A 24,922-nucleotide genomic window follows, 5' to 3' on the forward strand; every position below is an offset into this window, starting at 1 on the left:
TATACTAAGCTTCTATGGTGGAGTCCAGAAAAACACCTATGCTTATCACTCTTCCATAGTTATGACTTTACCTCCTAAAGTAAACACAAAACCCTGAGGTTGACTTATTATTGTCCCTATCCGATTGGAAGTCAAAATCCATAAAACCCACAGGGACCAAATTAATTGCCTTGTAAGATAGCATATAATCTCTAGTGCCTCTAAGGTACTTCAATATATGGTTTACTGCACTCCACTGCCCTTGTCCAGGGTTACTTTGATATCTACTAACTATGCCCTTGGCAAAACAGATTTCTGATCTCATGCATAGCATACTTTAGGCTTCCGATAGCCGAAGCATAAAGAACTGCCTTCATTTCCTCTATCTCCTTTGATGTCTATGAAGACATTTCTTTAGATAAAGTTACTCCATGCTAAAAAGGTAAGAAACCTTTCTTGGAGTTTTGCATGCTTAAAACGAGCAAGGATTTTTTTCGATATATGAAGCTTGGGATAAGTACAATATTATTTTCTTGCAATCCCTTATTACTTTGATCCCAAAAATATATTCATTATCCCAAGTCCTTTATATCGAATTGTTTGGACAACCATACCCTTACTTCTAACAACATTTTGATATTGTTTCCAACTACCAAAAATGTTATCTACGTATAGTACAAGAAATACCACCACGTTTCAATCACACCTTTTGTATACACAAGACTTATCCGGTTACTAAATAAATCCATAGGTCTGGATTACTTTGATAAACCGGATGTTCCAAGACCTTGAAGCTTTGCCTCAGTCCATAGACTGATTGAGTTTGCACACAAGATGCTCTTAGCCCTTTGTAATGAACCCTTTTGATTGCTTTATATAGATGCTTTCTTCAAGACTTCCATTAAGGAATGCTGTCTTGACATCCACTTGCCAAATAGATAAAAGAATCCAGATAGACTTAAGCATGGCTACCAGTGAAAAAGTTTCCTTTTTCATCAAGCCTTGCTTTGAAAGTTTCTACCTTCCTGTCTATCCCTCTTTTCCTATTATAGACCTTTTTACACCCAAAAGCTTTTACACCATTTGGTGGTTCTACAAGCTTCCAGATTTTATTAGAATACATATATTCTAATTCTATTATTCATTACTTTTTGCCAAGATGCCGCATCTTTATCTTGGAGTGCTTCGTCATATGTCCGGAGATCAGGTTCATGTCCTCCAGAGATAGAGTCCAAAAACTCTCCCAAAACATGAATCTTTTTAGGTTGCCTAACAACCCTCCCACTACGACGAGGCACTTTCTGCAATTGTGTATCATTTGTGATACGTGTTGCAGTTTACTTGTGGTATCTCATCTTGTACAGTTGGTACTAGATTAGACATGTCTTTTATTATTTTCATAAGAACAAATTTACTTATGGGCACGTGGTTTATTACATAGTACTTTTCTAAAAATCGATCATTGATGCTAACAATGACCTTCTGATTTTTAAGACTATAAACCTACTTTCATTTCTCTAGGATAACCCACAAACAAGTGAATTCCTGTCCAAATTATCATTGTCTCTCTTCAGCATATGTACTGGACTACCCGAATATGAATATGCTTCAAAATAGGCTTACGCCTATTCAGCAATTCTATATGAGTAGAGAGTTCTGCTTTTGGAAGGTACTATGTTCACTTCCGTTTCCAGAGTATATCCTTAAAATGAATTTGGCAATAACTCATCATCAATCTTCTTATTTCCATAAGAGTCCTGTACCTTCCTTTTTCTACTACACCATTCTGTTGGGGTGTACTAGGTGCAGTTAGTTGGGATTGAGTCCTGACTTCTGATAAGTAACTCCTAAATTGTCCCAAGAGATACTTGCCACTACGATCTTACCATAGTGACTTGATACTTTTACTTTAACATTTCTCCACATCAGCCTTGTACTCTTTGAACTAATCAAAGCACTTAGTCTTGCGGCACATCAAGTAAATGTATTTGTATCTTGAAATATTCGATATTACCTCTTGTCTGGATAGTCATAGGATCACACAAATCAGAATGAACCAATTCCAATATATCTTTGGCTTCATACCCCTTAGACTTAAAAGCTTCTTGGTCATTTTTCCTTCCAAGTAAGACTCGCAGGTTAGAAAAATTTCCTCTACTAATGAACCCAAAAGTTCATCAGCTACCAATGAATCCTACTCAAGTTAATATAACCTAGCCTTAGATGCCAAAGATATAAATGGTTCATTTCCGAAGGTTGCTTTCTCTTAAAATTAGAAGATGTGTTACTAATTTCCATTTGTTGCATCGTGGGATTTATAAATTGTCAACCAACGTACCAGAATAGATATTTTTCCTATTTTCTCGATAACAACTTTGTTATCAAAATAGACACAATATTTATTCTTTAGAAACTGAAATAAATTTCTTTCTAAACTTGGTACTTAAAAGCAATTTCTTAAAATCCATGTTTTATTCCTATCAAAGGATAAACATCTCCCACTACAACAGCTGCTACATTTACAGCAATGCCCATGTGAACGGTGATTTATTTTCATTTAGTTGTCAGGTTTCCTGGAACCCTGCAATGAATTACGGACATGATTAATGGCATCTGTATCTACACTTCAGGTTCTGGTAGATAACACCACTAAACATGTTTCAACTAATGAATTAAATACACATATATTGTTCTTTAGTTCTAAGAAGACAGACTACCTTAATGTCCAAGTCATATTTCCAATCATTTCAATTGGGTCTACTAAGTCTTTTCTATAGTATAACAACTAGGGGATTGACAAACATTCTAAATCCTAAGAATCACAAAAATATTTGGTCAAGATCAATTCCTTAAATCCCCATGAATTTTGTATGCCACGATAGTGTGGACGTATACAAAAACAAAGAGGAGATTTTATCCATTAATTTTATTATCTCATCAACTTTACTTTATGACGAATAAAATTAATAGTTGATCTGTCTTTGATCAAATATTTGGTCAAAACTTTTGAATTTAAAATAACATTGATTCCTCAAACAATATTATTTAAATTCACCAACACCTCAAACACCGTGAATTTTGCATGCCACGATAGTGTGGACGTATACAAAATTTAAACATTTGTAAGAGGAGTGGTTTACCATTAATTATCTTGTCAATAAATCTTTATGACAAATAAAATTACCTCAAACACCATGAATTTTGTATGCCACGATAGTGTGGACGTATACAAAATCAAACATTTATAAGAGGGGTTTTTAATTTTATTATCTTATCAACTTATTTATTTGACAAATTAATACTTGGTTTTCTTCAGTCGCACAAATAATAGTAGTGACTCTGATGTGGAGGATACTATTAGACGTGCCTAAGTGTATACCATTACTTGACACTAAGTCCATTAATAAGATTGTGTCCCTTCCGATGGGGAAGATCACACGCTCTTAATTAACTTCCTATAGTCATCCAAAATGGAAGTTTAATCTAGTGATCCGCAAACAAGCTCATCCAATATGGAGGAAGGCACTCAGAGCCAATGCGCAAGCTTGTTGCATCACTTATAAACCAATAATGGAGACCGTGGAATTTATTTAAAAATAAATCCCTCTCCCACTTAGTTATTTAAAGTGAGGAATTTTGACTATGCTAGTCTACTTAACATGCATACTAACAAGCACACACAGTCACAACATAAAAAGCAATAAATAGAAAAACTAATTTTCAACTATTATGGCTTTTATCTCTTCCTGTCCTCCGTGTGTCGCCAACCCTAGCTGCTGCCATCTTTGGCCACAGCCACCGGGTCTAGTTGTCGCATCCATCTTACTCCTTGTTCCGCTACGCCTCTGATCCTCAAAAGGTTCCACGCCTTGGAAGATTCGATCCACGACATAAATAGAATTTTACATTTTTCGATCCTATATTCCTCGAAGGAATGTACATGTAAACTAGATCGAACATAAAATAAAATTTACATCCATCGATCCTATATTCCATAAAAGGAATGTACATGTAACTAGATCAAAAAATAAAATCCTAATAAAACAAAATACAGCTCCTGCTATATTTTATAATACAATCATGCACACACAATAAATGCCCTTGACATGTCCAAGGGTCCAATCACACACATAATAACTAAAAGCCATAATAGTTGGATCCTGCATCCACAAAGTTAGCACATCCTACTATTAACCTGCCTAAATTATGTATGACATGTGCATAATTAAACTAATACCAAATACACAGAGGCAAAACCCTAGCTCAGATACCAATTGTTGGTTGCTACTCGGAAAATGAAATGGTTCCACTGTACAAAAATTTTGTACAAAGGTCTGAACCTTTTCCTAGCTACCATGTGTTCTTTTAAATTAAACTTGGATCGCCTGCGGAACTTAACACGTTTGATCCAAAGTTTAATCTATTTGTTCTTTTAGGTTTAGACTCGGATCTCCTGCGGAACTTAACACGTTCGATCCAAATCACCTAGGTTATTAATTTCATTAAATATTAGTTTCCAAAATTAGCTCCCAGTACTGACGTGGCGAGGCACATTGCCTTCTTGGATATGGGAACAACCACCACCGACTAGACAAAGCCTTTTAAGGAAAGTTAATATTTAATTTCCTTAAATAACTTTAGGTCAACCGAAAAGAACAATCAAATCACAAGGAAAAGAAAAACAAAGAACACAACATCGAAAACAAATTCGAAATACTAGAATCGCATTTCTCTTGTATTTGGTATTATTTCCAAAAATAACTAGTATGATGCGGAAAGGAAAAATACTAGTTATACCTTTTAGAAAGACCTCTTGATCTTCTACCGTATTCCTCTTCTAACCTCGGACGTTGTGTGGGCAATGATCTTTCGAGACGAGAACCACCAAGCACCTTCTTCTTCCTTGCAAGTTTCGGCCATCAAAACTTCTCCTAGAATGAAGAGGTTCGGCCACCACCACCATGCTCCAAGGGATGCTAGAAACAAAGCTTTCTTTCTCTCCTTCTTCTTCTTCTTCTCTAAACTTGATCCGGCCACCATATGAATCTCCACAAGAAGGATGAGGTTCGGCCATCAAAGAGAAGAGAGGAGGAGAGGATGACCGGCCACACCAAGGAAGAAAAAGAGAGGAAAGAATAATAGAGGATGTCCCCCCATGAAGGCACCCCAACCCCTTCTTTTATATTCCTTGGCTTTGGAAAATAAGGAAATTTATTTATAATAAAATTTCCTTAACTTTCCTTGACAACAATTAATTAAGAAAAATTAAATAAAATTTCTTAATCAATTAATCATGGTCGGCCACCTCAAATAGATAAATTAGGAGAGTTTCAATCAACAAAATAAAACTTCCTAATTTGTTTCAAAAATTTTAAAATAAAATTTCTCTTCAAAAATCCCTTCATGGTTGATAAAAATAAATTTCTATAATTTTAATTTTCAACATGTGAATAATTTTACAAAGAGAAAAAATAAAATATCTTTCCAATCTACAAATAAGGAAAGAGATCTAATCTCTTTCTTTAATCTTTTGTAGATCCTTTTAAGAGAGATATTTTAATTTTAATTCTCTCCAATAAATTATATCTTCCACATAAGAAAAAATTAAAATTAAAATTCTTTATAATTTCATTAGGGCCAGCCCCCTTTAGCTTGGGTTCAAGCTAGGGCCGGCCACCCATAAACCATGCTTAGGTCGGCCCTAGCTTGATCCCCAAGCTAGCTTGGCCGGCCCTCTTTAGGTGGGTATAGGTGGGTATAGTACTCTATAATTAAGAGGCTACGATAGGGACCGAGAGGAGGAATTGATTTTGGTCTCCCGATAAAATTAAGCATCCAGTATTTTCCTCGAACACACAATTTAATTTTATCAATAATAATTCATTCCACTAGAGAACTATTATTGAACTACCGCACCAATCCTGAATTACATTTTGGGCTCCTTCTTATTATGAGTGTGTTAGTCTCCCTGTGTTTAAGATGTCGAATGTCTACTAATTAAGTGAGTTACTGACAACTCATTTAATTAATATCTTAGTCCAAGAGTAGTACCACTCAACTTCATCGTCATGTCGAACTAAGTCCACCTGCAGGGTTTAACATGACAATCCTTATGAGCTCTTCTTGGGGACATTCTCAACCTAGATCACTAGGACACAGTTTCCTTCTATAATCAACAACACACATTATAAGTGATATCATTTCCCAACTTATCAGGCTTATTGATTTATCGAACTAAATCTCACCCATTGATAAATTAAAGAAATAAATATCAAATATATGTGCTTGTTATTATAATAGGATTAAGAGCACACACTTCCATAATAACTGAGGTCTTTGTTCCTTTATAAAGTCAGTATAAAAGAAACGACCTCTAATGGTCCTACTCAATACACTCTAAGTGTACTAGTGTAATTATATAGTTAAGATAAACTAATATCTAATTACACTACGACCTTCCAATGGTTTGTTCCTTTCCATCATGGTCATGAGCTACTGTTTATAATTTATAAGATACTGATAACATGATCCTCTGTGTGTGACACCACACACCATGTTATCTACAATATAAATTAATTGAACAACTACATTTATCATAAATGTAGACATTTGACCAATGTGATTCTTATTTCTAGATAAATGTTTATATCAAAAGCTAGGCTTTTAGTATACATCCTAACATATAGTCCTTTAAAAAATCAAAAGGTCATTGTTAGCACCAATGCACGATTTTTAGAAAAGGACTATAATAAACCATAAGCCCATAAGTAAATTTGTTCTTAAGGAAATAATAAAGGACACGTTTAATCTAGTACCAATTGTATAAGATGAAATATCACAAGAAACTGCAACACGTATCATAGATAATACACAATTGTAGAAAGTGCCTCATCATAATGGGAGGGTTGTTAGGAAACTTAAAATATTCATCTTTTGGGAGAGTCTTTGGACTTGATCCCTGGTGAACATAAACATAAGGAAATATTTTAAAATTTAAAACTCTCGTTTAAAACCATGTGGATAAACACATAAAAGGAAAGATTTTATCAAAATTTTATTTTTTATAAAATTCCCTTTCCTTTCCTTACTTGGTCGGCCCCTTGCTTGGGCACCAAACAAGGCTTAGCCGGCCTTAGCTCTAGCTGCAAGCTTGGCTTGGTCGACCCCTTGCTTGGGCTCCAAGCAAGGATTGGGGACGACCCCTAGAATAGGCTAAGAGGATAGGCTTTGGGTGGATATAAGACTTTATATAAGAGGCTACAATAGGGATCGAGTGGAGGAATTGGTTTTGGTCTCCCGATGATCTTGAATTTCCCGTGTTCGCCCCGAACACCTAACTCAAGGTCATCAATAATAACTCATACCACTAAAGAGCTACTATTGAACTACCACACCAATCCCAAATTACATTTTGGGCTCCTTCTTATCATGAGAGTGTTAATTTCTCTGTGTTTAAGATATTGAATGCCCATTAATTAAATGAGTTATTGACACTCACTCAATTAATATCTAGCTCCAAGAATAGTACCACTCAACTTTATTGTCATGTCGGACTAAGTCCACCTGCAGGGTTTACATGATAATCCTTATGAGCTCATCTTGAGAACATTATCAACCTAGATCACTAGGACATAGTTTCCTTCTATAACCAACAACACACCATATAAATAATATTATTTCCCAACCTATTGGGCCTTTTGATTTAACGAGCTAAATCTCACCCATTGATAAGTCAAAGAAATAAATACTAAGTATACGTGCTTGTTGTCATATCGGGATTAAGAGTACACACTACCATAATAATTGAGGTTCTACTCTTTTATGCAGTCAGTATAAAAAGAACAACCTCAAATGGTCCTACTCAATACACTCTAAGTATACTAGTGTTATTTTATAGTCAATATAAATTAATACCAAATTACACTACGATCATTCTAATGGTTTGTCCATTTCCATTTTGGTCGTGAACTACTATTTATAATTTATATGAAACTGGTAACATGATCTTCTGTGTCACACTAAACACCATGTTATCTATAATATAGATTAAATGGACAACTACATTTAACATAAATGTAGAAACTTGACCAATGTGATGTTAGGATGTATACTAAAAGCCTAGCTTTTGGTATAAACATTTATCTAGAAATTAAAATCACACTGGTCAAATGTCTATATTTATGATAAATGTAGTTGTTCAATTAATTTATATTATAGATAACATGGTGTGTGGTGTCACACACAGAGGATCATGTTTTCAGCACCTTATAAATTATAAACAGTAGCTCACGACCAAGATGGAAAGGAACAAACCATTGGAAGGTCATAGTGTAATTATATATTAGTTTATCTTAACTATATAATTACACTAGTACACTTAGAGTGTATTGAGTAGGACCATTAGAGGTCATTTCTTTTTATACTGACTTTATAAAGGATCAAAGACCTCAGTTATTATGAAAGTGTGTGCTCTTAATCCTAATATAATAACAAGCACATATATTTGATATTTATTTTTTTAATTTATCAATGGGTGAGATTTAGTTCGATGAATCAAAATGCCCGATAAGTTGGAAAATAATGTTACTTATAGTGTGACTTGTTGATTATAGAAGGAAATTGTGTCCTAGTAATCTAGGTTGATAATGTCCCCAAGAGGAGCTCATAAAGATTGTCATGTTAAACTATGCAGGTGGACTTAGTCCGACATGACGATAAGGTTGAGTGGTACTACTCTTGGACTAAGATATTAATTAAATGAGTTGTCAGTAACTCACTTAATTAGTGGACATTCGACATCTTAAACACAGGGAGACTAACACACTCATAATAAGAAGGAGCCCAAAAATGTAATTTGGGATTGGTGTGGTAGTTCAATAATAATTCTTTAGTGGTATGAATTATTATTGATGAAGTTAAGTTGTGTGTTCAAGGCGAACACGGGAAGCTTAATTTCATCGGGAGACCAAAACCAATTCCTCCTCTCGGTCCCTATCGTAGCCTCTTGTATATAGAGATTTATACCCACCACATACCCACCATCTTACCCATCCTAATGGGGTCAGCCAAGCTAGCTTGGAACCTAAGCTAGGGCCAGCCAAGACCAAGTGGATGAGCCAAGTTGGTGGCCGGCCAAAGCTTGGGTCCCAAGCTTAGGTGGCCGACCACTAGAAAATTAAAAATAATTTGTATTAAAATTATTTCTTATGTGGATATCATGGTTTTAAAAGTGAGTTTAAAATTTAAATATTTCCTTTTATAGCTTTCTACAAAAGATTAAGAAAAGCTTTGAAATCTTTTCTTATTGGTAGATTGAAAGGAGATTTTAATTTTGAGAAAACTTTCATGTTTAACAATGTTCATGATTTAAAAGGAAGGTTAAAAATTAAATATTCTCTTTTATTAGTTTCTACAAAAGATTAAGAAAAGATTTGATATCTTTCCTTATTTGTAGATTGAAAAGAGATTTTAATTTTTAGAGATAACTTTCCTTTTTAGAAATTATCCACATGTTTAAAAGATAGATTTTAATTTATAAAATTTCCTTTTTACTAACCAATCATGAAGGTATTAAAATTATTGGAGAAATTTTTTATAAATTTCCGGAAACAAATTAGGAAGTTTTAATTCTTGTTTTAATTAAAACTTTCCTTGTTTTGGGGAGAAAGTGGCCGGCCAAGAAAATTGGAAAAAGAAAATTGATTTTTAATTAATTAATTTTTCTTTTTCATGGCAAAAGAATTAAGAAAGTTTTTATTAAAATTTCCTTATTTGTCAACACCAAGGATTATAAAAGAGGGGGTAGAGGTGCTTTCATGGTGAACGACTCTATTATTTTTCTCCTCTCTTATTCTCCTTGGGTGTGGCCGGCCCCTCCTCTTTCTCTCTTCTCCAACTTGTGGCCGAACCTCATCTCATCGTTGGAGTCCTTGTGGTGGCCGGATCTTGCTTGGAGAAGAAGGAGAGAAAAGGAGGCGATATTTCTAGCAACCCTTGGAGTTTGGTGGTGGCCGAACCTCTTCATCTTTGGAAGAGCTTTTGGTGGCAGAAACCTAGAAGGAAGAAGAAGGTGCTTGGTGGTTCTCATCTCGGAAGATCGTTTCCCACACAACGTCTGTGGTTAGAAGAGGAATACGGTAGAAGATCAAGAGGTTATTTTACTTACAAAGAAAGGTATAACTAGTAATTGTTTTTCGCATCATACTAGTTTTCTTTGTATAGTTATTTATGGAAATACCAAACACAAGAGGCATTAGATCTAGTTTTTCGAATTAGTTTTTCAAGTTTGTGTTTTCTTCTTTTTTGAATTTGTGATTCGATTGTTCTTTTTGGTTAACCTAGAGTTATTTAAGGAAATTAAATATTAGCTTTCCTTAAAAGGTTTAGTCTAGGCGGTGGTGGTTGCTCCCATATCCTAGAAGGCCATGTGCCTCACCATACAGTCCTAAAAGCCAATTTTGAAAATTAATATTTAATGAAATTAATAACATAGGTGGATTTGAATCAATAGTGTTAAGTTCCGCTTGCGATTCAAATCTAAACCATTAAGAACAGATAAGTTAAATTAGAGTCAATGATGTTAAGTTTCATCTGCGATTCCTAATTTAACTTTGAAAGAACACAAATGGTTATTTAAGGAAAGGTTCGACACTTGTACAAAAATTTTTGTACAGTGGAACCGGTACATTTTCCTAGGACTAACCAACATGTGATTCTTATTTCATAAAATAAATATTTACAAAAAGCTAGGCTTTTAGTATACACTCTAATACTCTCATGGAAACTGCACTCCTCTACTTTGTGTATGTTGATCTTGCTAGAATTACCTTGAGAAGAGGGGTTGCTGATGGAGGAATCAGATAAATCAAACTCAATCTTTTCTTTGCCAATCTCCAAGGATAACCTGTGACTTTTTACATCAATGATGGCTCCAGCTGTGGTAAGGAATGGTCTTCTAAGGATGATCGGTATCTTGGGATCTTCCTCCATATTCAATATAATGAAATCTGTGGGAACGATACATCCATCCACTTCTACTGGCATGTCTTCCACTATTCCCATGGGGCATCTACATGAATGGTCAACTAATTGCAGTGCCATAGTAGTCAGTTTAATGTTCTGGAAGCCCAGCTTCTTACATAAAGAGTACGGAAGTAGGCTAACGCTAACCCCCAAGTCGCAGAAAGCTTTCGGTATGAGTTCAGAACCAATTCTGCATGGTATGGAGAAACTTCCTGATCCTGAAGTTTTGGTGGAGTATTTTCCATAAGTAGAGCATTGCAATTCTTTGTTAATACTACGGTCTTGAAGTCGCCCTTTTGCCTTCTATTAGATAAAATACCCTTCAAGAACTTTGCGAACATCGACATTTGGAGCAGTGCATCTATTAGTGGTACTTCTATGCAAATTTCCTTGATCTTCTTCAGGAATTGGTTGAACTCTTCATCCTTCTGAGAGGATATCAGTTTTTGAGGGAAAGGAATCATCGAACTCTATGGGGGAACGTGAAGAGTTCCTTCACCTTTCTTAGTAACCTCCTCTCCATCCTTGTTTTGAGCCTGATTGGGCATTAGGAGAGAGGGCTCTTTCTCTGAGTCAGGTTCCTTCTGAGTAATGATTTGGGGTCTCCCACAGTACGTCCACTCCTCAGCTCAATGCGGTTGTAATGTTCCACTAGGTTTATATCTGGCTTCCCTGGAAATGTTCCCTGTGCTCCTGAGATGGATTGGGCTATCTGGGATATCTGGCTATCTTGCATCTTTTGATGCTTCTCAGAATTATCCATTCTTTTGGTTAACTGCTTGATCTCATTCTTCATCTCTTTTTGCTCTGATAGAACTTCTTCAAGAATCTTTTCAATCCTAGACAATTATGAAGGTTGTTGGTGATGTGCATAGATTGTATACACTTGTTAGCATGTTTTGACGCACATTTACATACTTTGAGCATGCTTGATCTATGCATTTTCGTACTTCCAGTTTTCCTTTTTATCATATTTACTCACTTCGTTTGGAGACCTGCTTTTGTGCATTTTCTGTAGGCAGGAGTTGAATGTGGTGAAGGATGCGTGTTCGAGGCCAAATCTGCAAGCATAGCGATGGAGGAAGCCATGATACCTGAACCCCACACGATCCTGCCATGGGGGTTTGCCCAGGACGTGTGGAGATGAGAGGCCGTGTAGCTACAACAGAGAAGGAAGATGCCTTGGCAGAGAAGGAAGATGGCTTGGCCGTGTGAACCTCACACGGCCGTGCCAAGATTTGAAGCCCAATGAAGACTAGGTCGTGTACACCACATGGCTATGTCAGTTTCCATAGACCAGAGAAGCCTCGGCTATGTGTGCTACACGACCGTGTGAGGTTTCCAGTGAGCAAGAGATTGTTGGCTGTGTGCACCACACGGTCATGCCAGGTTTCCAAAGGCGAAGGCAGTACATGCCGTGTAGATCTACACAGGCGTGCAAGGGGGCATTGTAGAGGAAAGCCACGGCCATGTACCTCACACGGGCATGTGAGGTTAGTAGAGAAGAGAATGGAGCAGGTCGTGTGAACCTCACACGGCCGTGCTTCGGGGTCGTGTGGCACCTAAACCCCTCTTCGATATAAGGCTTCCTTCAAGATTTGGAAGGGGATCTTCTCCCATTTGGGAGAAAGGAAGATTTGGGCGATTCCTTCCATTCTTGGGTGGATTTCTGGGTGATCTAAGGGGAGATCTTCACCGATTCGACTCCAGGAGCGTGGATTGGATCCGAAGACCGTCTTCATCATAGACAAGCTTTCTTTCTTTCCTCTTCTTGGATTGGGATCAAGAATGCTTGTAATCTTTATGTTTTCATATTTCTTTCTTCGATTGATGGAGTAGATCATCTTTGTTCTAGGATGGAGGGAGTATTTGTAAGATGAATTGATGCAAACTCTTGTGGATTTGCCAATTTCACATTTCTATGATTTTGTCCTGTTTTGTATCTATTTGATCTTGTGTGGAATGTTGTGATTGTGCCTAATTATCATTCTTGATTGAGAGTTTGGATATCTTGTGGATCTTGTAGAGGTAATTCTTCATTTGATTTTTTGAGGGATCTTCGTGACAGGAACATGCCCGTGTTAGGACGTTTGAGGGATTTTCTTGAAGGGAAAATTAGGTATTTCAAGAAGGTAGGATGGATTTATGCATTAATCTTTATATCTTGATAGGTTGATGAGCAATGGATTCTTGTGTTGATTTTCCGAAGGGCGTATGTGACAAGCAAGCCCGTGTAAGGAGAACATAGATTCATTCCAAATTGATCAATTTAGGTATGGATTTCAGTCCTAGGTCAGTTCTCTATTGCAAGAGAGAACCGACAACCTTCTACAAATGATGGACATTTGAGAAAAAGGATTTGGTAGATCATTTACATTGAACAACCTTACAAAGAAACCAAAACTCCTAGAATATCCCTTATCATTCTCTTTATTCTTGTTGCCTATTCTTTCATTCTTTTGTTTACTTTTCATAGTTACACTTAGACTTTGTTAATCCATTGATTTGTTGTCTAGCTAATTCGCTTTGAGACATTCTTAGTGCTTATTCCAGTCCCTGTAGATATGATAATCTTTTATATTACTTGCGATATTTCCGTACACTTGGGGAGGTCTACAAGTTTTTGCCGCCATTGTCGGATACTGCGCTATAACATTAGGAATTATCAATTGAGTTAGATTAGACATAACTTTTCTTTTCATTTTCATAGTTGTAACTAATTGTTAGAATTTTGTTTTTATAAGTTCTTCCTTTCTTGTATAACTTTCTTGTCAATTCTTTTTGTTGTAATTATAATTCTGCATTTTTTATTCTAACATTTTTGTCTAACTTTTCTCTGTTTTCTTTTGATTTAGTATATTTCTTTCATTTTCTTTTGTAAACATATCTTGGTATCTTGTTCTTGTGTATGCAAAGATCTAACTTTGTAGGAGAACTTCTTCCTCTAGACCCTGAGATAGACAGAACATTTCATAGAAGAAAAATTCTGCAAATACAACAAGAAGAACAAGAACAGTCTATTATGGCGAATAGACCACTAAAAGATTATGCAGCACCTTATGCTAGGGGTTTTCGATCAAGTATTTCAAGGCCTTCAGTTGAAGCAAATAATTTTGAGATCAAACCTGCGATTATATCCATGGTGCAACAAAATCAATTTGGTGAAGGACCGCATGAAGACCCAAATCAACATTTAGAAGTCTTCTATGAGATATGCGGCACAATGAAAATGAATGGTGGTCCTTTAGAGGTAGTGCACCTACTATTATTTGGGTTTTCCTTGAGAGATAGAGCCAAGAAATGGTTAAACTCTTTGGCTCCAAATAGCATCACCACATGAGAACAATGTGAGCAACAATTCCTTGATAAATTCTATCCTCCAAGTAAAACGACTCATATGAGGAATCTTATTGCAAGTTTCAAGCAAGCGGACTCTGAATCCTTATTTGAAGCTTGGGATAGATACAATAGTATGCTCAGACAATGCCCACACCATGGTTTAGAAAGGTGGTTAGTACTACATACACTTTATAACGACATCAACTATCATACAAAAGTATCCCTTGATTCAGCTGCTGGAGGGGCACTTATGAACAAGAGTTTGGATGAAGCCGAGGAGATAATTGAGAGCGTAGCACAAAACCACCATCAATGGGCTAATGAAATAAGTGGTGGTTATTCTTGTTTAAACCCAACAACAAAAGCATCAGGAAAATTTGATGTTGATGCAATGACTTTATTGGCTGTAAAACTGGATGCTCTTACAAAAAAATTTAAGAATATGGGAGCTAGCTCAAGTACGACCAATGTCATTGTTTCTTCTTGTGAAGTATGTGGGAGTTCTGAACATTCAAATGACTCATGTCCATTAGGATCTATCACTGCACAAATCAATCAATTAGAGCAATGTGATGTAATCATGGCTTTCAATCAAAGGTAAAACAACCCGTACTCAAATACTTACAACCCAGGATGGAAAAGTCATACAATTTTTTCCTATAGAAATAATCAAGACCAAGGACCATCTATGGGGGCAAGGCCTAATTTTCAATCTGGGCAACAAAACTTTCAGCAACAATCTTCTCAAGGCTTTCCTATGTCTAAAATTGAAAAGATGTTTGAAGATATTATGTCCACTCAGAATGAAATGAAACAAGACATTTTAAAGCTCACTCAGAGAATGGATAATTCTGATAGACATCAAAAGATCTTGCAAAGTCAGATTGCCCAACTAGCTTCCTCATCTTTTAGAGCACCAGGATAATTACCTGGCAAGCCTGATGTCAATTCCATGGAGCACTGCAATAGAATTGAGCTTAGGAGCAGATGGACCTTGGGAGATCCCCAAGTGACTGCTCCAAAAGGGATGCACACTGAAAAAGAGCTCTCTCCTCCAGCACCAAATCAGACTCAAGTTGATGAGGAGAGTACCACTAAGATTGAGGAGACTCTTCCACTCCACCATCAAAGTATAGCAGTCCCTTTTCCTCAAAGACTTACTATGTTAAAGAAGGATGAAGAGTTTGGCAAATTTATGGAGAAGGTAAAAGAAATATGTGTTGAAGTACCACTCATTGATGCAATCCTTCAAATGGACAAGTTTGCCAAACTCCTGAAGGACATCATGTCGAATAAGAGAAGGAAAGGAGACATAGAGATCATTGCACTTACAAAGGAATGCAACGCTCTTTTTGAAAAGAACACTTCCCCAAAGTTGAAAGACCCCGGAAGCTTTTATATTCCTTGCAAAATAGGAATTGAATTTATTGAGAAAGCTTTTTGTGATTTGGGAGCAAGTGTTAGCCTCATTCCTTATTCTATTTGTAATAAATTAGGTCTCAAAAACTTTAAACTTACTACCATGGCACTACAACTTGCTGATCACTCCTGTAGGTACCCTATGGGTATTGTTGAGGATGTGCCGGTAGAAGTAGGTGGGAGTATAATCTCCACCAATTTTATTGTGTTAGACATGGAGGAGGATCCAAAAATCCCTATCATATTGGGAAGACCATTCCTTGCTACAGCAGGAGCTATTATAGATGTTAAAAATCATAAATTTTCTTTATTGATTGCTAAGGAAAGGTTGGAATATGATTTATCAAAAGCCTCTAACCATGTCTCTTCTCTCTTAAATGCTTGTAGCAGGACAAGCATTTACAAACTAGAGGAATGGAATTTCCATCCTCATGGGAGGCCACCAAATGAAGAAAATATTGCGGTGGAAGATGTTGGGAGAAGACCTCCCAACAAATGTGACAAATATGTCTGCCCTCCAAGGGCAAGGAAAAGAGAGGAGTAATCAAGTTTGGTCGAGCTAAAGACCTTAAACAAGCGCTTCTTGGGAGGCAACCCAAGGGTCCCTTTTAGTTAGATTCATTCCATGTTTCTATTTTTCATTAGTAGTGTTTTTACTTTGGTTTTTGTTTTATTTCAGGTTGAAATTTCACCTCCATGAGCTGGCCATGACTTCTTTATGGGCATGGAAGTGTTGGGAGAGCTAGAAAGGAGGAGAAACGTCAATTGGAGCAAAATAGAGCATGACCGTGTGCTGTACATGGCCAGGCTTATGGTGCAGAGAAGGGAGATGCTTGGGTCGTGTCTACTTGACATGGCCATGTGGAGTCTCCAAAGAAGAAAAGGTGCATGGCCATGTCCCAGACATGACCGTGTGAAGAATCCAGAGGAGGAAAACTTCTCAGCCGTGTCTCATACACGACCGTGTGAAGGAACCAGTGCAGAAGCATGCACTGGCCGTGTCGTCAGGCACGCCCGTGTGTTGATTCCAGAGAAGGAGGATGGTGAGGCCATGTCCCAGACATGGCTGTGCAAAGATACCTAAGAAGGAGAAGGCAGGGGTCGTGTAGATCTACACGACCCGTGTGGAGAAACCTATTCAGGCCATGTATACACGACCAGATCCAGGCCATGTCCCCCACACACCCTCCTCATCTTGACACCCTCTTCTCTCCAAAATTTCTCTTCTCTTCCACCTTTCTTCCAAACCTTTTCATATCTAGACCTACAACTCTTTCTTCTCCACAAACTACATCCAGATCTAGATTCTTCTCTTCTCCTAGATCTAAGATCTCCATTTCCTTAACCAAAGATCTTGTTCTTCGAGACCTATTTCCTCAAGATCTAGTTCCTCCAACCTTAAACAGTACCTTTCCCCACTCAAACTTGACATTATGTCCAACCTTTTGAAGAAACTACATAAGGGAGGTAGTGGATCAAGTGGAGACAAGGGGAAGGAGCCAAGCAAGGATAAGGGGAAATTACCGGTCAAAGGCAAAGGAAAGAGGACTTCACGCGATGAAGGTATTGACAATGAATTCAATATTGTGTTTAGGAATGATGATCAAATAACTAGATTTGCAATTCTCGTCAATAGAAAGATTGTGTGTACAAGATATTTGGACCCAACTGTTCTTGACATGGTAGGAATCAAGGATGATGTAGATTGGATGATAGGGTTCCTAGATTGGAGTGATATGTTGTACTCACATCTACTAACTTATCCTCAACTGGTTTTGGAGTTTCTAAGTTCTTTAGATGTCCATTTTGCTAATGAAGATGATTTTCTTGGCAAGATAACTTTTAGGTTGATGAATCAAGACTTTCAATAGACATTTAGTAACTTTAACACTTGTTTTGGATTGTCTTCTAGTAGCTCTCAAAGGTTTGATTCTAGGTTTAATTGGAATCATTTTTGGAATTCAATCACGTGATTAGATCACCCTTATGAGCCCTCTAGAGCCAAGGCTTCTCACATGCAAAACCCTGTTTTTAGATATCTACATAGAATCATGAGCAAAACTATTTTTGGTAGGGGGGAAAGTGATGGAGTCGTCAAAAAAGTAGAACTTTATTCTCTATGGGCTATGCTACATAAGGTTGATTTTGATTCTAGTTTTCATTTTTTGCAAACCTTAGTGAAAACTGCGAGGGCGTATTCGGGATCAATAGTTCTTGGTGGGTTGATTACTCAAGTAGCAATTAACTTGGAACTTGATTTAGATGTGTTGGAAGTCATTCATGACAATCATATGATCGACATGGATGCATGTCTTGCCATGAAGATGATTATTCAGGATGAGAACGGTTTCGCATTTCCTAGGAGGAATGGTTTTCCTCTACCTCTTCCTTGTCCCGAACGAACTTCCATCATAACCCAGCTAATTGGGTAACCACTGATGTAGGCCCCGAGAATGCCCCCTCCATATCCGGAGACACAGAGACACACATTGAGCCCTCTACATCTGGATACCCGCAGCCCTCCGGACACCCGAATCCTGCTAGGCATTCTTTTTCCTATGGTACGGGTCCCTCCAGATTTGATTTTTCTGATTTTCGTACTTCTCTAGAATCGCTCCATGAGAAGCATGATGCCCAACGAAGAATGTTGTAAGGTTGCTTCTCTTTATCAGATAATCAGTTTAGAGAAGTACAAGAGAACTTTCAATCCATGTGGAATTTTCAAGGTCAAGTGGCTGAATTTGTCTAGGATTATGATACAGATCAAGCTAGAATGAGAGATTTTTTGCAAAGCATGAGTGTCACTAGCCAACAAGTAGATGCTTTGTTTGAGTATCATATAATCCTGAGTGAAACTCCAGGTTTCCCTAGTTTTCCCATTAGCCAACCACGTCGTAGGCATCCTTTTCCTTGTCCTCCTCCACCTCCACCTCCTCCATCATATTGATTTCAATGGGACGATGAAAAGTTTAAGTCTGGGTGTCGAACCTGATTTTTCTTTCTTTTTACATTCTAGTTTTCAGTTTTTGCTTGCTTTTTTTTTTGCATGTTTAGTTTTTATTTTGTAATTTATTTCGATTGTCTTGCTTTGATTGCTTGTTTTGATAGTCACTTGACTATCTTTTGAAATCTTGTGGCATACATCTTGAGAACATCAAAACTTCACTTATATGCTTTCTTGTCTTCAAGATTAAATGTTAGCACGTTCATTATCTAGATTCATGATGTTTTAAGTGATGCTAGTAGTATGCTCAATGAACCTCTTTTCTCTATCTTGGGTATCATGATATAAGCAAAGTATCATATGGAGATAAGTTCTAGTCTTGGCTTGACCTTAAGGACCATATCTTCACTTCACCATACTTGATGCTTGAATGGATGATATCATTGAAATAGTCATGATTCATTTTGTTTATTTAGTACTTGGTTTCCATGGTGATTTCTCAAACTTCATTTTGGTTACTGGATGAGGCTCAAATCATGTAACCTCATTGAGAAAAAGCAAAATATCCCAACATTTGTGCTAAAATTACACTTGTGAAATAAGATTTGCACAATGCAAATACTTATGAAAAAAATGTGAAAAAAAAAAGCAAAAGAAAAAAAAAGTGAATAAGGGATATAAAAAAATAGTTGTCATGAGTGGAATCTAGCGAGTCACCCCTTTGAGATCGAGTTAGGTTACTGGGAAAATGACTGCTTAGATTCTCTTGAGATTGAGCACGCCTTTGAGACCATGGGTTGATTGAAAAATATGAACCAAGTGTATGGAAAGTGCCTATCACTGGTTACTTATCTATCACTGGAAACACAAAGAATTCAATTTGATGACGACTTGACTAGGACATGGATTGAAACTTGAAGAGTTTTGAGTTATTTTTGAACTATGCACAGGGGACTTATGCTTGAGCCAAACTTAACTTGTTTTCATGATCATGCTTACTAATGAAACCTTTTGATAGAGTTAGGAGAATGCATTAGGGATATGAGAGCATTGTAGAACATATGAATTTAGATTGCAACATTTTGCTTGAGGACAAGCAAAGGTTTAAGTCTGGGGTGTGTGTTGGGTTTTTCGGGCCACGAAAACCACTTTTTCGCGTCGCGAAATCCCCGAAACCCCCGCCACCGGATCCGTGCGAAGATAAAACTTTCGAAAAACTTACGAGTACGAGTTTCTAAACCTCGATCTACAGTAGATCTACAATTGATGCGAAGCCCTTCGCAATCCTGCTTGTCCTCGGTTCGCCGGATCTCGAAAGTGTCAAAGTAGACACTTCTCTATGTGTATCCACACAAGCAAGAGATGGAGAAAAACCACTAAGGATGTGCTAGCAACCTTAGAGATCAGTAACCATGGAGGAGAGGGAGAGAAGAGAACCAAGGGAAAAGAAGATGGAGTTACTCATACAAAATGAAACTCCTCCACATGAATAAAAGTGGCCGGCCACTTTAGAATGGTTTGTAACCTCCATGGGATGCCAAGAGTCACAACTCTTGGTAACTCCCATGAGGTGGCATCCCACTTAAGCAACCATGATGATGTGGAGCATCATCATTGGCTCACTTAATGCCAACTCACCAATGAGGTGGCAAATGGTCAAGTCAAACTTGACCTTTCATCTTCCTCTCAAGTCAAGTCAAACTTGACCACTTCTCTCTCTTGGTTGATCTAATCTAACCATTGGTTCAAGTCAATTTTAATTTAATGAATCTCTATTCATTGAATTAAATTAATTCAATGAGTCTAAATCCAAATTAGACTCATCTAATACATGAACCAAATTGAGTCCAACTCAATTAGCCTACTTTGAATTACTCTTAATCCAATTTGGTTCATCACATGAACCTAATCCTTTAGGTTCATCAAATGAAGCTAATCTCCATCTAATTTCCCTTTGTGTGTGACCCTATAGGTTCTTATAACGTTGGCAATGCTCCTAAACCCTTTCAGAAGCATAAGTAATGAGCGGTATCTAGCAACACATCATTACTACCCAAGTTATAAGAATGTTGAGATCCAACATCACCTTGTGACTACTAATTGTGACTCCTCACAATATATGACAAGTGTCCTTCTATCCTAGACATCTAGATTGATCAATGTGAGGCATAGACCGTGTCATCCTCTGACCAATCTAAATCTTGAACTCTAAGTAGACTCACTAAATCAAATGAGCTCAATATCTCATATTGACTCATTTGGGCATGGCCATGCGCTTTGTGGTCTCACTCTATCAAGAAGATCGATGTCGCTCCCGTCATATAGGAGGGATAGATCCCATCTACATGACTCACATCCCTTTGCATAATTCGTTACATACCCAGTAATCGGCTTTATAGTCCACCCAGTTACTGGTGATGTTTGACGAAACCAAAGTACATAACTCCTTATGTAGAGATCCATGGTGACTTCAGGTCCAAGGACTAGTAGTCATACTAATAGTCACATGAGAAAGTATATGACACTCATATAACGATCCATGATACTTTCTCATGGCGGGTCATTCAGTATACATTCTCCAATGCATACCCATTTGTCAACTAGATATCTCTATATCCATGACTTGTGAGATCAAGTCATCGAGTTGACCTACATGCTAGTCTTATTGCATTAACATTGTCCCTGAATGTTAATACTCGACTAGGAATGATTAAGAGTAGTGTTCTCTATATCATCTCACTATCGGTTCAACTAACCGATTGATATAGGTGAGAACCTTTCTACTCAAGGACGCTATTATACTTAGTTTATTTGATACCAATACAAGTAAGTATAATAACCAACACAAATGCCTTTATTTATTTAAGAATATAATACAATAAGTCCATAATACAATCATCAAATGATTGGCTCTAGGGCTCTAACTAATAGTGTGATGTGCGTAGATTGTATACACTTATTAGCATGTTTTGACGCACATTCATATACTTTGAGCATGCTTGATCTATACATTTTCATATTTCCAGCTTTCCTTTTTAGTATATTTACTCTCTTTGTTCGGAGATATGCTTTTGTGCATTTTCTGTATGCAGGAGTCGAATGTGGTGAAGGAAGCGTGTTCGAGGCCAAATCTGCAAGCAAAGCGATGGAGGAAGCCATGATACCTGAACCCCACACGACCCCTGCCATGGGGGTTTGCCCAATCCGTTTGGAGATGAGAGGTCATGTAGCTGTAGTAGAGAAGGAAGATGGCTTGGCCGTGTGAACCTCACACGGCCTTGCCAAGATTTGAAGCCTAATGAAGACTAGGTCATGTACTCCACATGACCATATCAGTTTTCGAGAGACCAGAGAAGCCTCGGTCGTGTGTGCTACACGGTCGTGTGAGGTTTCCAGTGAGCAAGAGAGTGCTGGTCGTGTGCACCACATAGTCATGCCAGGTTTCTAGAGGTGAAGGCATTACAGGACGTGTAGATCTATACGACCGTGCAAGGGGGCATTGGTAGAGGCAAGCCACGGTCGTGTACCTCACACGGCCATGTGAGGTTAGCAGAGAAGAGAATGGAGCAGGTCGTGTGAACCCCACACAGCCGTGCTTCAGGGTCGTGTGGCACCCAACCCTCTCTTCTATATAAGGCTTCCTTCAAGATTTGAAAGGGGATCTTCTCCCCTTTGGGAGAAAGGAAGATTTGGGTGATTCCTTCCATTCTTGGGTGGATTTCTGGGTGATCTAAGGGAAGATCTTCACCGATTCGACTCCGTGAGCGTGGATTGGATCCGAAGACCGTCTTCATGTTAGAGTGTATACTAAAAGCCTTGCTTTTGTAATCATTTATTTGTTAAAATAAAATAATCACATTGGTCAATATATGCATTTATTTGTTAAATATAATTGTTCAATTAATTTATATAGTAGACAACATGGAGTGTGGTGTCACACTCAGAAGATCTTGTTGTTGGTTCTCTATAAATTATAAATAAGTTGCTCACGACTAAGATGGAAAGGAACAAACCATCAGAATAGTCGTAGTGTAATTAAGTATTAGTTTATCTTGACTAATAAATTACACTAATAGTCGTAGTCGTAGTTGGTTTATCTCTGCTTGTATTGGCCCTAGGGCATTAGCCGTGTTGTTGTTGTTCCCCATGGCCTCAAACTTTTTATCAGAGTATCTAGCTTTGCAGACATGAGAGTGACTGCATCTACATCGAATTTCCCTGACGCTTTTATTTGATTCCCTGAGAAAGAATCACTAGATCTTTCTGATGCCCACTGATGGTGATTCTGTGCTACATTCTCTATGATCTTTTTAGCATTATCAAGGCTCTTGTTCATTAGTGCTCCTCCTGCCGCAGAATCGAGGGATACCTTCGTGTGATAATTGATTCCATTGTAGAAGGTATGTAGAACCAGCCATTTCTCAAGGCCATGATGGGGGCACTATCTCAACATACTTTTGAATCTGTCCCAGACTTCAAATAATGATTCCGAGTCTACCTGCTTAAAGCTTACAATCAGATTCCTCATATGAGCAGTTTTTCTTGGTGGATAGAATTTGTCCAGGAATTTCTGCTCATACTGCTCCCAGGATGTAATGTTGTTCGCTGGAAGTGAATTTAGCCACTGCTTGGCTCTGTCTTTCAGGGACAATCCGAAGAGCAATAACCTTACTGATTCTGGAGGGACTCCGTTCACTTTCATGGTGCCGCAGATCTCGTAAAAAAGCTCGAAGTGGTGGTTTGGATCATCGTGCCGTCCTCCTCCAAATTGATTCTGCTGAACCATGTGAATTACTACAGGCTTGATTTTAAAGTTGTTAGCTTCGATTGGCGGTCGAGTGATGCTAGACCAAACCCCTTGTGCATAGGGTGCTGCATAATCCTTCAACAATTTATCAGCCATCTCTGAAGATTCTTGTGCTGCTTGAAATACCTTCTGTAGGTTTCTCCTTTTCAGGAAAGTCCTATCAATCTCTGGATCGAATGGTAGAAGCTGTCCTGAAAGATTAGCTCTTCGCATGCAAAAAAAATAAAATATGAACTATAGTAAAGAAGAAAAGATGAAATAATAGTATTTTTGCATTTTTAATAAAAATGCATAAAGTAAAGAAAAACAAGAATAAAATTATTTAGCTCTAAATGCAAACTAAAGGAAAGATAAAGGAAAAGAATGCAAAGTCTAGTCTAATCTAGTATAACTATCACTAATGCTATAGACGCAGTCCCGGTAACAACGCCAAAAACTTGTTATGCTTCCGCAAGTGCACGGATTCGTCGTCAGTAATATAAAAGATTGTCGAACCCACAAGGATTGGTTATAAGCACTAGTGATGACACACTTAGGATTAGCTACACTATCGATGGTTGTAAGCAATCTAGGAAAAGAGATTAGAAAGCGAGGATGAGAACTAGCAACGAGAAGAAATCAACCTGGTTAATGAAGAGTTCTAGGAGTTCTATTTAATTGTGGTGGTACTAATTTGTCTCATGCTATCCTATACTCATTGTCCATCAGCATGCATTCGCCGGAACCTAAAGCAACTATCCTTAAGCACCAAACAAAGACGATCCCTATGAAATCCTGTTACGGTTAACCCCCGTCACTAGGGTGCCTCAGTAGATCACACGGACACAACTCTAATTGATGTTATCAAAGATAGAATTAAGAAGCTTAGTTTGGTCTCTTACTTCCTTGTGGAGGAGTCGCCTCTCCTTTCAAGGAAGTACCCTAGATGTCCGTGAACGGGTTACCCCTGTCACTAGGGCCCCTCGGGTGTACGATCTAAGGTATTCCTTCTACGAGGTTGTCAATTCCTACACAATCAATCAACACGACAAAGAGATTGAGTAGTCGAAACAAAGCAAGTGAAATCATCCAATGAATATAAGCGTAATATGAGTTTTACATCAAAACCAATCCACAATTACTCCCTCATCCTAGAACAAGGACTCTACTCCATAAACGCCGAAGAAAACCCCGAAGACATGATATATATAAACATACAAATTCTCAGCACGAAGAGAGAAAGAAGAAGTATGCTTATCCAACGATGATGAGTGATCTTCAGATCAAATCCCTTGCTTCTGGAGTTGATGTGGTGATGAAAGATCACTGGATCGATGTCTTGGACGACGTGGAACAACACCAGAGTGATTCTCCTCTTGACAGCTCACCTCCCGGCTCCCCTCCTTCAAAAAAAGGGTTAAAACCCCTTTTAT

The 24,922-nt window shown here is 37.7% G+C and overlaps 1 protein-coding gene and 1 non-coding gene across 2 annotated transcripts in view; both read right to left on the bottom strand.

The window, feature by feature from the left end:
* Positions 1-11,465, bottom strand: part of LOC122011093 — a 48,756-nt gene extending 37,291 nt beyond the window's left edge. Inside the window, exons 1-2 of the mRNA XM_042567526.1 lie at positions 11,143-11,465; positions 10,806-11,047 (exon numbers count right to left, since the gene is read on the bottom strand). Coding sequence (XP_042423460.1) covers positions 10,806-11,047; positions 11,143-11,465 — 565 coding nt within the window. The remainder of the gene's footprint in view (positions 1-10,805; positions 11,048-11,142) is intronic.
* A 2,931-nt stretch (positions 11,466-14,396) lies between these two features.
* Positions 14,397-14,502, bottom strand: LOC122013166. Its single transcript, XR_006120499.1, has one exon. It is a non-coding gene; the product is annotated as a small nucleolar RNA R71 (small nucleolar RNA).
* Between the last annotated feature and the right edge of the window lie 10,420 nt (positions 14,503-24,922).

Source organism: Zingiber officinale, chromosome 8A (genome assembly GCF_018446385.1).
Source record: "Zingiber officinale cultivar Zhangliang chromosome 8A, Zo_v1.1, whole genome shotgun sequence".
Classification (NCBI taxonomy): Eukaryota; Viridiplantae; Streptophyta; class Magnoliopsida; order Zingiberales; family Zingiberaceae; genus Zingiber; species Zingiber officinale.